The sequence below is a fragment of the Aedes albopictus genome, chromosome 3 (assembly GCF_035046485.1).
Source record: "Aedes albopictus strain Foshan chromosome 3, AalbF5, whole genome shotgun sequence".
Taxonomy (NCBI): Eukaryota; Metazoa; Arthropoda; class Insecta; order Diptera; family Culicidae; genus Aedes; species Aedes albopictus.
Genome location: NC_085138.1, coordinates 213,111,740 through 213,126,634, shown reverse-complemented (window position 1 = coordinate 213,126,634; position 14,895 = coordinate 213,111,740). Strand labels below are relative to the sequence as shown.

The following is a 14,895-nucleotide window of genomic DNA, read 5'->3' as shown; positions in this document are numbered from 1 at the left end:
CTCGTGGAGAAATTCATTATTTCCGGAGGAACTCCTGGGGGAATTTTATAGGAAATCCTGAAGGAATCCCCGGAGAAACTTCTGTAGAAATTCCAGGAAGAAGTCCTGGAGAAATTCCCGGAGGAACTCCTGGAGAAATTCCCGGATAAACCCCTTGAGGGATTTCCAAAGGAAGTCCTGCAGGATTTCCCGAAGAAAGACCAGATCGCTTGGAGAAATTCCTGGAGGAATTCCCGGAGGAACTCCAGTGGGAATTTCTGCAGGAACTACTGGAGGAGCTCCCGGAGGAACTTCTGGAGGAACTCCCGGAGAACTCCTGCAGGAACTCCCTGAGGAACTTCTGGAAAAACTCCTGGAAGGACTCCTGCGGGAATTCCCGGTGGAGTGTCTGCAGAAATTCCTGGAGTAACTCCTGCAGGAGTTCCCGTAGTTTCTTCTGAACAAAATTCCGGATGAGGTCCTGGAGGAATTCTCGTAAGAACTCCCGGAAGAATTCACGAAGGAAATCCCGGAGGAACCTTTGGAAGGATCCCCGGTGGCAACTTTTGGTGGAATCTTTTGTGGATACTCCTGGATGAATCCCAGATGGGGGCCACTCCTAGGGGAATCCTCAGAGTGATTTCCTGGAGGGAATGCCTAGTGAAATCCCAGAGAGAAATTCTGGGGAAATCCCCAGAGAGAATTTGTTGTTGAATACCAAGATGAAATTCTACCCTGGTTGAATACCCTGAGAGAATTCGCAAATGCCATATATGAAGGTAACCTCAGAGGCAATTCATAGAGGAACCTCCACATAGAATTTTTTGGATGAATCCCCAGAAGGAATATATGGATGGATCCTCAGAGGTAATTCTGAAGAAAATTTTTCGGCAAGGCCTTCTAGAGGAATTCCAGACGGAACTCCTGAAGCAATCCGGCAAGAAATACGTGCAAGGTTCTCGGCAGTAGTTTTTGCAAGATTTCTACTAGGTACAGTCGAACCTCCATGAGTCGATGTTCCTTGACTCGATATCGACTCATGGACTCATGCTTATCCTTGGACAGATACGCGTACCGTCGTTGGGGGTGAGAATGGGTCGAAAAAGGATACTCAAAGATTGTTTGTTAAATAACAAATGCAATTGAAGTCGGAATAACTTTTTATTTGGTATATATACTCTTCTATGTGGTCATGATAGTTTGGCAAGAAAGTATCACATTATATGAATTGCTTACTAAACTACAAATGATTGAAAATTGACCCAATCTCACCCCTTAGAGGGGGTGAGAATGGGTCAAAGTATTCGAAATCGCCTATCTAAGAATATAAGTTAATTTTATTAATCATATCTAGTAAACCTACTTAAAATACAATGTAACCATGACGAATAAAAACTTGGGTAATTTTAAGAAATGATTAATCCATCTAAAAGGGCTAATACAACCAAAAAAAGGGTTGAAAATTGATAAAATAACGTTTGTATGTTGTATCGCCATTTTTAGCTACCACAACCATCCTCATTTAAAATATCAACCTCCATGAGAGGAGGGGGGATTACAATGAGCGAGGGGCGCATTGAAAGATTGATTGAAAAAAAAAACATGCCAATCTCGTATGCCGAAATTCGACGTTCGTTCGCTTTCCGACATTGTGCTATGCTACCGGTTTTATAGCCCCGGCATTTCCTGGATCCCACTATGTCTGGTAATTTCACGATATTTCCTTAAAATTTCAAAAATGAATGGAGAAGATGAACGCTATTAATCCTATTTCGTGAGCTTACGACATTCTCTCTAAAATAAAAGCTCTCATTTTTGAGTTGCGCCCATGCCGCACAGGGACTGTGTTGGAAACACACATTTTTTTTAAATTGCTCGCACGCTCACATTTTTGCAAAATATCAATATTTTTCGGTATTTGAAGGTGGTTTATAAACCCAGTGAGGTTGCCATGTCGAAATTATTGCAAAATACATGCTCATATGAGCGTACGAGCAATTTTTAAAAAATGTGTGTTTCGAACACAGTCATGTGCGGCATGGATGTTTACTAAAAATGTGCAGGCCGAACACATTTTTGAGCGTAGCCGTTTTTGCGTGTTGCAGTACACTGAAAATTAGATGATGATTAGAGGAGCTGTCCAAACGTATGGGTTTATTGTTATAAAATATTATATGATATTAGGCACTAAACGTATGAACACACTCGCTTGACACTTCTTCGACATATTTTCGAAAAAAGTGCTTTTATGAAGATACCGTAAACATGGTACTACTCTAACGTCAAATGGGGACTGAATAACAAGTTGAATTTTTAGTTAATGTTATGTGCACTCAAATACTTGCTTGACCCAATCTCACCCCCATTCTTAATATTTAGACATAGGGTCGAAAATATTGAATTTTAAAATAAAAAGAGCAATGACAGCCCGCTTTTTTCGTTGCATCTGCTAGGCAATACCTACACGGAGAAACTGAAAAACTCAAAATAAGGTACTTTTAAACTCAATTTTGAGTTATTTTTCGTCTCCCTTTTCATGCGCTCTTTCTAATGTTGTCAGAGAGTGAAGAGAGAAACAGCCCAACTTTTGCAGTTCAGTGCGTCAAGCCAAAACTGAGTTTCTAGCACAGTACTCAAATTTGAGTGAATACAACCTAGTCAAAATTTCGGTTGGGTGAAAAAAACCTAAAATTAGGTATTCCTTTCACATGGGAGCAAGCGGGAACAACCCAACAAAAACATCGATTCCATCAACTCAAAAGTGGCTTGACGCACGCAACCCCGAAGTTGAGTGGAAAGAACTCACTTTTGGGTAGTTTCGTCTCTCCGTGTACAGCTAACCACTTATAAGAAAATTTATGGTTAGGTACTTATGTGAAACGTTACGGAGGAGAATTTTTTTCAGAGTGATTTTCTATTAGTTTCATCATATAAGTTTAGCCACAAATTTAACAAAAAACAATTATTGCTAAACATCTTATTCTGCATCATGACGTGTAAAAACATCTCCTCTTTGAAATAATATAAAATTTTGAATATAAATTAGCGATAGTTGATGGACTATTTCAAATTTTATGTTTCTCCGTTTTGACCCAATCTCACCCCCCAGACCCATTGTCACCCCCATCGACGGTATTTCGACTACAGTCACAGCTCAATCACACAATAGAGTTAATAAACTATAGAGGACGAATGTCGCTGCTGTTCCCTTTGTTCTCGTTCGCAAACATCCCGGGTATCTGTCTGTCAAACTGCATACTTTTTCGCTTTGACACTTATATCCCTCCCTATCTTCGCCAGCAAGAGATGTTGCGGCAGCGACGCCAGCGACATTCTCCCTCTATAGTTTATTACCTCTATTAATCACACGGGTCAATTCCATTTGAATGGCATGGAAAACTGACTAATTGTTACAGAGTGTCCCTTAATTGTGCAATGGTTGTTCCACTTCTTCCTCAGTGTCAGTTATCCATTTCTGACTTGTTTCTTCGAAGTTCAAAAGCTATTCCGAAAAAAACCCTACAACCCTTTCCTTCCCACGACTTTGAACGACTATATCTATGCCAAAAAAGCGTTTCCGAAAAAAGTGGTAGAACAAAAGTTATTGCAAATTGGCTAAATTTTTCGAAATCAATGAAAAAAAATTTGGTTGTAAATCAATAGGTTTTTGATTGTTTATCAATAGTTCAACTATTGAAACAAGTAGTTAGTAGTTGGGTTAACCTTGTGAGGTTATAATCATATTCTTGAAATGATTGCACCATATTCATCTAATTCCGTTTGTCCGGAGTTCGTCGAAAATCGATGGTGCTCTAGAGCAACCATGGGAAGTAGAGGGTTAAGAAAATGTTGTGTTCTTTCGCTTTCCCAATTTTAATAAAGTCCAGCCGATCAATAAGTTGATTTTTTTTTTTGGAAAAAAAAAGTTTCAGAGATAAGGTGCTTATTGAGAAAGATTTGGAAGACATCTTCTCAGAAACGTATCTGCTTATTCTTCTGATTATGTCACTTGACTTCCGTTGCTTCCGTCGACAACCAATGTCGTTGAAAGGGGCTTTTCCATCTTGATTAGAAGAATAAGGACACATTTTCGGTTACAATGGGCAGGCAAGCTGAAGAGGCTTATACTGATGGCGGTAGAACATCCCCTGTTTCATCAATTGATACAACTAAGCAGTTTTATCGACGAGATGGTCGATAGATTCGCTCGTCAAGCGGTGTGCAGCTTCCTCCTGTTTTCCATTTGCACTACAGTCCATTGTGAAAACTCTTCAAGTGCATAGTCAGCTCTACAGGTATATATTGCGCCTCTGTATATATTGTGGGAAAAATGCAAGAACCGGACAATAACTAGCTAATGCCAAAACTGATTAACTTAGAAAATATATCATTTTTGTCCTTTCTACACCATAACCATGAATACCAAGTAGGGTGGGGCGGGGCAAGATGGGTCGCGGGGCAAGATGGGTCAGTGCCATTTTTGGGCGCATTACTCATTTTGTTAGATGACCAGCATGAATACATATACAAAAGTTTGGGGCATTGATTGAAAAATAATTCACTCTCATTGGAAATAAAAAATAAAATGGTTTTTAGCCATTTTTCTTATGCGATACATTCCATATAAACGGCCGCGGGGCAAGATGGGTCACCTTCAATTTTGAATGTATTGTTGGAGCAATCAAAAGTTAATTATTTTTTATTACAAGGCCATCTCATAAATGACTTCAATCAAGCGGAATGAACGCTCAAAATTATAACATAAAATTATGATAATTTTTTAGTGAAAACATCGATTTTGAAGTCGCCTCAAATCGTAAAGTTTTTTTATATTTAAAATAAATTTATAAAAAGTTTACTAGTAGCTCTTGTTTACTCAGTATGGATATGGAGCATATATGAATGCGGAACAAATCTCATATTTTGACGTTTTTCGTTGAGAAAATGTGAATTACTTAAAAGGTGACCCATCTTGCCCCGCACTTTTTCACGGCGCCAAATTGATCACTTTTTAAAACTGCTCGTTTAATATCATATGTATTTTGTATGTAAGGAACTTTTTATCGCCTTTTAGCATAGCTAACTAGTGTATTAAAGAGTAGCGGACGAATACAAACCAATACGATTTGTATTTACAAAGTTATGGTGATCCATCCTTAGGTGACCCATCTTGCCCCGCCCCGCCCTACTTCGGAGCTAATTTAATCGACTGATTAAGATCAGGTTTTTTTTTTATCAAAATAGGTTAAGGTTAACTGATCAGTTTTCAGAAGTCTTAAAAATTGTGGTGTGTGGACATCTTTCTAATACAAATACAGTCATTTTAGGAACAAAAACCCGATTTAATCCACCTATGGTGAACAGAACCCTTCTTACACTTATTGAAATTATTGTTGTATTATTTGTATTAAACATATTTATTTCGTGCTATTGACCAAAAGTTCTAGAAAAAAATATGGATTTGGCATCTAGAGGATTGGTTTCCAAAATATCATCATGGATCATGGGCTAAACTACCAGAAATGCCAGACATCTCCTAGAATCTTGTATGGAATGTTTAAAAAATAGCTTACATATTCTGGAATATTGTAACTTTTGTTAACTGCCAAAAGATCTTGAATCGATTAATAAATGGATAAGAAAATCACCGAGATACACTTTGTCTAATATCTCGATTAAATTAGCTTCGAAGTACTTGGTATTCATGGTTAAGGTGTAGAAAGGATAAAAATGATATATCTACTAAGTTAATCAGTTTTGGCATTAGCTAGTAGTTATTTTGGCTGTCCGGTTCTTGCATTTTTCCCACAATATATAAATTCAAAGCTTTCATTTAACATATTGTTAGTTTTCATAGAATTCCTGTTTATTTGTAATTTGTTATTTATAATTTTGTTGAAAATAATAACCTCCTATAGTATACACTATATATGAGGTCAGCATTATTTATTGAAAAATAATTTCCCATATAATGGTCAGAAACTCATGCAAGATAACAAGTGAATATAATAATAAAATAAAAAAAAAAGAATTTATTGAAATACTCTTCGTGAGATATCTCAGTAATCAAATGTCGAATCGAAACAAAATTTCAGGGCCTTTTACAAGGATATTGCAGCTTTCATTTGGTGCTAAGAATAGAGTTAAGAAACTTCTTCTTCTTCTTTGGCGTAACGTCCTCACTGGGACAAAGCCTGCTTCTCAGCTTAGTGTTCAATGAGCACTTCCACAGTTTTTAACTGAGAGCTTCCTCTGCCAATGACCATTTTGCATGTGTATATCGTGTGGCAGGCACGAAGATACTCTATGCCCAAGGAAGTCAAGGAAATTTCCTTTACGAAAAGATCCTGGACCGACCGGGAATCGAACCCGTTACCCTCAGCATGGTCATGCTGAATACCCGTGCGTTTACCGCCTCGGCTATATGGGCCCTTAGAGTTAAGAAACTATAGAGGACGAATGTCGCTGCTGTTCCCTTTGTTCTCGTTCGCAAACATGCTGGGTATCTATCTGTCAAACTGCATACTTTTTCGCTTATCCCTCTCTATCTCCGCCAGCAAGAGATGTTGCGGCGGCGACGCCAGCGACATTTGTCCTCTATAGTTTATTACCTCTATTGTGCTAAGAGAACCCAAATCGGTTGACAGACGGCTGAGATATTTATTATGGTACCCTTGGTCAAAAATCTCTCAAAAAGTTAACATGTATTACTCCCAAGTACTCTTTGAAACATCATCTCGGTAACCAAATGTAAAATCCTAATGAAATTGTATAGGATTCTACTAGAATGTTGTAGCTTTCATTTGGTGCCAGGAGAACCGAAATCGGTTGACAGACGGCTGAGATATTTATTATGTTACACCTGGTCAAAAATCTCAAAAAGTTTAGTTGTATAAATCCTAAGTACTCTTCGAAAGATATCTCTGTAACCAAATGTCCAATCGAAATGAAATTTCTGGGCGATCTACTAGAATGCAGTAGCTTTCATTTGGTGCCAAGAGAACCCAAATCGGCTGACAAACAGCAGGGATATTTATTATGATATAAAGAAATTTGCATAAAGAAATCTATCTATATATATAAAAATGCAGTGGCATACGTGGGACCGCGCATAACTTGCGAACCACGTTGCGAACGGATGATCCGATTTGGGTCGTCTAAGTTTTGTTCTGTTAGTTTTCACCCAAGGAAGGTTTATGAGGCCTAAACATGAGAAAATTGAGAGTTTTAGAAAATCGAGTTTTCATATACATTTTGAACGGGGACTTGGGCGCTTGGCTAGGGACATGAAACGTCAAAAAACGCAGTAGGCAAGACAAAGTTTACCGGGTACAGCTAGTTTGATATAAATTTGCATAAAGAAATTTGAAATAAAGAAAAAAATGCAAGAAAAGATATACAATTTTATGCATCTGCAGAACTTTCAAATTTCACTGCCAAGCCAAGAGAAATGGAACCAAATCATGCATTTTGAATCGCGATTTCTCGAGCATAAATTGTATGATACATCGAAAAAGTTGGGCTGAAAATGCGATTCTATATTTACGACGAATGAGTGAACATCAAGCATAGTTTTTGAAATTATAACACTGCTGGATAACCCGATGAATACTGTTGAAATTTTAAAACTTATCCTTCATACACGCTAAGATATTATTTTAATTTTGTTGCAACTACTTATTTAGCGGTTCTGATATTCTTTTATTTTCTATCTATATTAACGAGATTTTTAGCCCTAGGCGGTTTTGATATCTGTAAAAGTTCAGATTACCCCAATTCAGCAGTATTGTATCGAAGTTAAGCTTTACAGAAAATTTGGTGGAGAATAAACAAACTTTTAGTGCGTTTTTATCGAAATTTGTTTTTTTGTTAATCTACTCATTTTTTTCAAATCACAAGAAAAACCAAAATGTTACCAGAATACTCAACCTTTTGATTTAGGGTCTGTGTCAATAGTCTATTTTACGAAACGACAACAGTGTTGATATTGATATTAACACTCACGGGCTTGGGCGTAGCCTCCTGTCAAATTTTCATTCATGAAATGAGCGATCAGCTGATCCGAAACGTCTCGTAAAATGGCTCATTGGCGAATTAAAATTAATTTTCACTTAAACTTGACAGTTCGATAATTATTTCCTTAGGAAAACTGTCAAGTTTAAGTGTTGAACTGTCAAATTTAATTCTACCGCTACTAGTTCATCTATTTAACGCTATTATTGAGGCAAAGATCTTTCCAGCTCTTTGGAAAAAAGGATTAGTTACACCGATACCGAAGGTCCCCAATCCAGTAAATCCCAAAGACTTTCGACCGATTAGTGTTCTCCCAGCCATCAGCAAGATTTTTGAGAAAATCCTGCTTGATCAAATAGTCAATCACGTCGATAATGATAACGGGTGCCTGCTGGCAGCAAATCAGTCAGGCTACAGGAAGGGTTTTAGTACCACGACTGCATTGGCAAAGGTGACCCACGATATATACCACAATCTAGATGACAATCGGTGCACGGTGATGGTGTTAGTCGATTTTTCACTAGCCTTTAACTGTGTAGATCATCGACTGCTAGGAAAAAACGCTCCACAGGGACTTCAAATTTTCGGAAAATGCCTGCAATCTGATTGCCTCCTTTCTGAATAGTCGAACTCAAGCGGTGAAGCTAGGTAACATCGTCTCTTCAGAACTATCAATGCTGGATGGAACACCACAAGGGTCATGCCTAAGCGCATTACTATTTAGTTTGTACATAAATAGCCTTCCGTTAGGTCTAAAGTGCAATTGGCTTCTTTAACGGTGTAGAGATAATTCGATATTCTAAATCTGCATGTCAAACTGAGCCGAAATCCAAATTTTCATGAATTTTGGTGCCCGGGAACCTATTCAAAAATCAATTTGTAGTTTGTATGGGAGAGATTTGTCGAATCACCCCTCGTCGCAGTTTGTACTGGGCGCAGCTGTCAAACGGTTGCCCAGCTGTCAAAAGGTGATTTCAAAAAATCTCTTTGAAATTGATTTGAGGTATCAAAATAAAGTTCTAAAAATCTGAAAAAAATCTTAGTGGCTCAGAAAAAGGTGCTCTTTCGTATAAAATCAAAAAATCAATACTTTTTTCAAAATTAAAAATCCCAATTAACAGCTCTATGCCGACGACTTACAGATCTACCTATCAGGACCTGTGGAAGAAATCAATGGACTGGTAACGAGCGTGAATGAAGACTTGCAGCGTATAGAGCGATGAGCGAAATCAAACTACCTACATCCGAATCCAAATAAAACCCAAGCGATCATCTTTTGTAGGAGTAACCCTACGTTACTTACCCCGGATATCATGTTCTGCGGAGAGAAAATTGAGCTGTCTGACTGCGTAGTAAACCTTGGACTAAAGATGGACAGAAATCTCAAATGGATCAACCAAGTAAACGATGTGACTTGCAAAGTGTTCAACACGCTGCGAACTTTCCGGAGATTTGCATCAGTGTTATCCGTAGCCACGAGAAAGAAACTGGTACAATCAGTTATAGTGCCTTTTTTTACGTACGCTGACGTCGTATATCATGCGGGATTATCGACAGCTCTAAAGGAACAATTGCATCGCTGCTTCAAAGCAGCAGTGCGATTCACATACATCAGGCGTAGGGAGTCGACGGGTGCCGTAATCAATACAATCCTTGGACACGATCTCGCAACCAACTATCACCATAGGACTTGCTGCTTCTTGCGACAAGGATTTGACCAAAAACTTCCTGGTTATATACAGCAACATCTCCAGCGAGGCCAACAAGAAAGAACTCGATCGTTTGTCGTTCCTCGACACTCCAACTCTATGAGGAAAAGCGTCCTCGTCGCTGGAGCTGTAAAATGGAATCAACTTCCGTTGGCAACAAGACAGTCGAACACAATAGCACAGTTCAAATTAGCACTAAGAGTTTCAAATTAGGCAGTAGTTTAATACCTGATTGGTTTTATTTGTAAACTATTAGTCAATCCAATACAATGTAATGTAATTTTCTCAGAAAGCTTCCTTGGCCTGACAAAAGGTTTATCCACCGGGTTTACGTGTAACTACTGAATACAAATACAAATACAAAAATTAATTTTAATTCGCCAATTGACACAGACCCTTAATACCAGACATGGGCAAAACACCAAACCGTGCCGCACCGGTGGCGTGTTTGCCCGTAAACACACCACCGTGTGTGTTCATATCACCACCTTCGTTCAGCTTCTACTGATGAACACGCAGTGCGACTGGCGAAACACTCGTGTCGGTGTTATAACTCGAGCCTCAGTTTCGGCTCCGTGTTTAAGTTTTGGTTGGACACGAAGGCCGAGTGTTTCCGATTGTATGAAACACCAAAGCAGTGAGCTCGGCCACAGTGCGTGGTAGCTTGACTGCATCAGAGCCACTGAGTCAGAAGGGACGAGAAAGACACAAAAGGAGCCGCCAAGTACTTCACTCTCGTGGTCGACCAACAGCTTTTGCAACTGGTGCTGGAGAATGAACGGCACCGAGCGCTTGAACTCGCACGAGTGTTTTGCATAATCGGAAACACTCGGGCTCCGTGTTACCCGAAGCGTCAAACACCGTGCCCAGTGCCTGAGCACCGCCACCGACACCGGTGTTGAGCCAGACACGGTGCGTGTTCGTTCTGAAACACGGAGAGCTAGGTGGTGGCTCGGCACCCACGGTGGTGTGTTTGAGCATCGACTCCTCGTGCAGTGTAGTGTTTGGACATGTCTGCTTAATACTCATTTAATTCAATATACTCCGTTTTAAGACTGATAATATAAAAAAAGGTATGGAACTAAGAACTATGCCGATTTTTCAAGAGAGTGTTTGCAAATTTCGAAATTGGTTAAAAATATCAATTCAGGCCAAACATGTCCAAAGGTCCAATCTGCAGAAGAGAGGCTCTCTTTGGTTTCCCTCTCTTTCGTTAATATCTCAGCTGTTTATTTGTATTATGATTGTCTCCTTGCATTGAACGATGGTCAAAACAATCTTCTTTTGATTTGTACTGCAAGAATAGTTGAAAAACGTACCATTACATTGCAATAATTGAAAGAGAAAGTGAACAAAGAGAGCCTCTCAAATGCACATAGGACCTATTGAAATGTTTGGCCTGATTTATTACAATATTTATCGCTCAAGCTTATTCACGACCCATCAAGAATCAGGTCGCGCCCTCTAAAATAAAAAAACTGTGTTGGAAACACACTTTTTTTAAATTGCTCGTACGCTCACATTTTCGCAAAATATCAATATTTTTCGGTATTTGAAGGTGGTTTATAAACCCAGTGAGGTTGCCATGTCGAAATTATTGCAAAATACATGCTCATGTGAGCGTACGAGCAATTAAAAAAAAATGTGTGTTTCCAACACAGTCATGTGCGGCATGGATGTTTACTATGTAAGTAGATTAGCTTTTCCAATGTATTTTTAATTGTTTTTTTTTCCTTGACCCGATGCACAGTGGCCGAAAGCCGGACAAAACCTCAAAAATCGACTTCAATATTTTATTTTTCTAATATTTTTCTTCCATTATAGATACTTCAACTAAGAAAACCCCAAATTTTCAAGAGATTTGGTCGAAAATTGAGTCATGTAGATTTTTTCAAAGTTGAAGTTTTATGTGCTACAATATTAGTATTTATTGTCTTAATTTTATGAGCTTCCTTCATGAGTTCGTTGTAAAAGTAAGGAAGACTTGAATAATATGACAATATTTTTTGTGTTTTTGGGTATGAATAACCATTACAATTCAGGGATTGTTTGGAATTCAATCACAAAATTATTATGTTTTTACAATATGCAAACATATTGACTTATATGAAATTTTGAAGAAAAACTTCGCATTAAAGAGATCCAGTACTTGTTTAGGAAACATCAGAAAACGACGCCGTATCCCGGATCTGACGTGCAATTTTGTCTAGTTTTTGGCTATATAGGTCACTGTTTGCGCATTTTTGCGCTAAGCGCAATTTTTTTTTTCTATTAGGTCACAATGGAGCCGCATGGTTGTGGAGGAAGTGATATTGTTTGAAGTTTAAATTTTATCTTTACATAGTTCAAATTTACTTCAGAATACTAACAATTTAGTGTAATTTTCATTCTTGTAAGAGACTTTCACCAAGTCAGATGGTCAAAAGAAAGGGGGGTTGTCTGAAAATGTAATAATGTAATGGCCACAGCTTTAACATTTTTTTTATTATTTATTTTTAAATATTATTTTATTTTTTGACAGAAAAAAAAAACACAAGAAGGTGGATGCTCCAGTTTAAAACAGTAAGCTGGAGAGGAAAGGAGTGATGACTAAGCATGAATAAGCCTTTATTTTCTTAGACACTACCCACATGCTGCTTCACCAGATACAACAAACTCTTTTAATCTTCAAAATAAAAGAAAGACAAAAACAACCGTGAAAACATGTCAAAATAACTACAAACCATTGCTCATTGATTTTCTTAAACTGGTTGTTTCTTCGATTCATCTTAATCGTTATAGTTGCTCAACAACCTTGGAAGCAATCTCTTCACGAACTTCTATCGAACTTTCAATATATAGTGACACAAATTCGTCGACATCTACGTGTTTCTTTTCTACACGCACATCGCTACAGTTCAAAGCAACAATCATCTATAAAATACACCTCGTCCTTTTTTTACGTCCATGCTTGGCTAAGCGACATAAAATTCTACCGCTCAGACAATGAGCAAACTCAACAGTTTTATATTTTTTTAAACATCTTCGTGATTAGGGGAAGTGTACAAAAATATAAAAATGTGTATATTAATCATTATTTTGGCAGTACAATTTTTTTTCGCTAAGCCAATAGTGGACGTAAAATAAGGTTTGGGTGTATAAAAGGAATTCACTAAACGGCGTTAAACGCTACGTTAAATATTTTTTTTGCGTAAACATCGCGATCACCAAGGCAGTCTTTGAATATTTAAAAGCAATTTTATGAAACGAGCATTTTACTCTCTTTAGTGAAACCCCTTTTATTGTTTTTTTAAACTTGAAGTTTTATTGTATGTTATTCATGCAGTTTCATTAAACACGTTAAACATTTCTACGAACGACACACAGAGTGATACAGATTTTGAAAACATTTGCTGGAACTCTACTGTTCATAAATATGATTACCGATCTCTGATGATCGTTTATCAAAAACTCCCTTCAATATTGCGAATATGAATTGCCAATTCTTTATAGTTATGGTTGTTTCAGTTGCTTCGACAAGTGATAGCAGGGATCGATGTACCTTAAAACCCAAACTCGGAAGAGCATATATGAAGTTGTTGAAACGAGATTGATAAAAAGCAGTTCAAATTTTACGCAGTTCACTATATTAGACTATCTGACCCCATAACGATTGAGTTAACACACCTCCGTGTACCCACCGTAAAATGTCACGTGGTCTATGGGCAGTCCCTGAGAATACACCACGTCTTGTCAGCCAACATTGGTGTGTATCTGAATTGATATTGAAAGAAAACGTAGGTAAACATTTTTTGAAGATTTTGGACCACCCTAATAGCAAAAATACACAATTATAGTTTATTTCAATACCAATACATGATTTAAGAACCCCCAAATTAAAAGGTTAATCAAAACCTACGTTCAGAAAGCACATAGTGATAGCTTATTATGGATTATTTTTACATGCTTTCCATAATCAGCAGATTTCAAAATTTTGAACCACCCTAATAAAGTAAAATCAAAATATATGATAAGTTCCATATCAGAAATAAATTTGGGGAACTAAAATCATCATAACCTGTGAATTTTAGCAATTTCGGTTATCATTTGAGGTTTTGTCCGACTTTTGTATGGAGGCCCGCCACTGTGCGATGTAAAGATTAAGCTAATAGGTTATCGTATTGCTAATAAATTACAACTACAATTTACTAAAAATGTGCAAGCCGAACACATTTTTGAGCGTAGCCGTTTTTGCGTGCGACCCATAGTTTGAGAAACGCTGCTATATACTATGAGCTATTTTACGAAGTGACAACAATAGTCTATTTTATGAGGCTAGTCAAACGACAGAACTCCGCGCTCTGATGTTTACGTTTTCAATCATCATCCGGTTGATGATGGTTAATGACTGCGCGCAAGTCAAGCGTAGTTTTTGAAACTGGCTAAAACAATAATTTGAAATTTTTATTTAATTTCTTTTCGCAAGTAAACGAGTGAATCGCAACGAAAAAAATACCTGATTAATTATTGAGTTTTGTATTGCTTTTACGACAGCTTTTGAGCCTATTTTGGCTCAAATTTCTCATATCTCCAATTTATCGAACAAGTACCTTTTCAAAAATTACACGATATTCCAGCAAAACAAACGTGCGTGGAATTCTGTCAGTTGACGCCGCTGCTGCGATCAGCTGTTCTGAAACGTCTCGTAAAATGGCTTATGTTGATGATGATATTGATTTACCCGGGTTATAGTCCATTTTACGAGCCAATTTTATGAATGAATTTTGACAGGAGGTAGCGTCCAATAACCCGTAAAAGTCAATATCATCATCAACATTGTTGTCACTTCGTAAAATGGCTCATTGGACGCTACCTCATGTCAAAATTCATTCATAAAATCGGCTCGTGTGTCTTAAGTTACAAATTACCAACCTCGGCCTCTCCCGAGAATTTCAATTCAGCGTCGTTACTGCAACAACTATTCTCTTCAGGATCGCCATTGAGTGCACGTATGGGTACCATGTTAAATGTGCTTAAATAAATACAAGAAACTAGCAGACTTTTGTAACACTGATTTTGGCTCAAAAACTAAACAGAAGTCCACAAAATTAACTTTATTCCGCGATGCTTGATGGTCCACTGATGCACGAATTTATGCTGGCCTGCTTACTCTCACAGAAAAACTGACGTTTGAGCGGTGCCGACCAAGGTATTT

The 14,895-nt window shown here is 37.8% G+C and overlaps 2 protein-coding genes across 2 annotated transcripts in view; one reads left to right on the top strand and one right to left on the bottom strand.

Moving 5' to 3' along the window:
- The window catches only part of LOC109416430 (uncharacterized), a 188,738-nt gene extending 173,860 nt beyond the window's left edge, over positions 1-14,878 (bottom strand). The window contains exon 1 of the mRNA XM_062861194.1: positions 14,613-14,878. Within this exon, the coding sequence (XP_062717178.1) occupies positions 14,613-14,702 (90 nt within the window). The 5' untranslated portion in view covers positions 14,703-14,878. The remainder of the gene's footprint in view (positions 1-14,612) is intronic.
- LOC134292216 (uncharacterized) overlaps positions 1-14,895 on the top strand; it is a 352,332-nt gene that overhangs the window by 183,659 nt on the left and 153,778 nt on the right. The window lies entirely within an intron of this gene.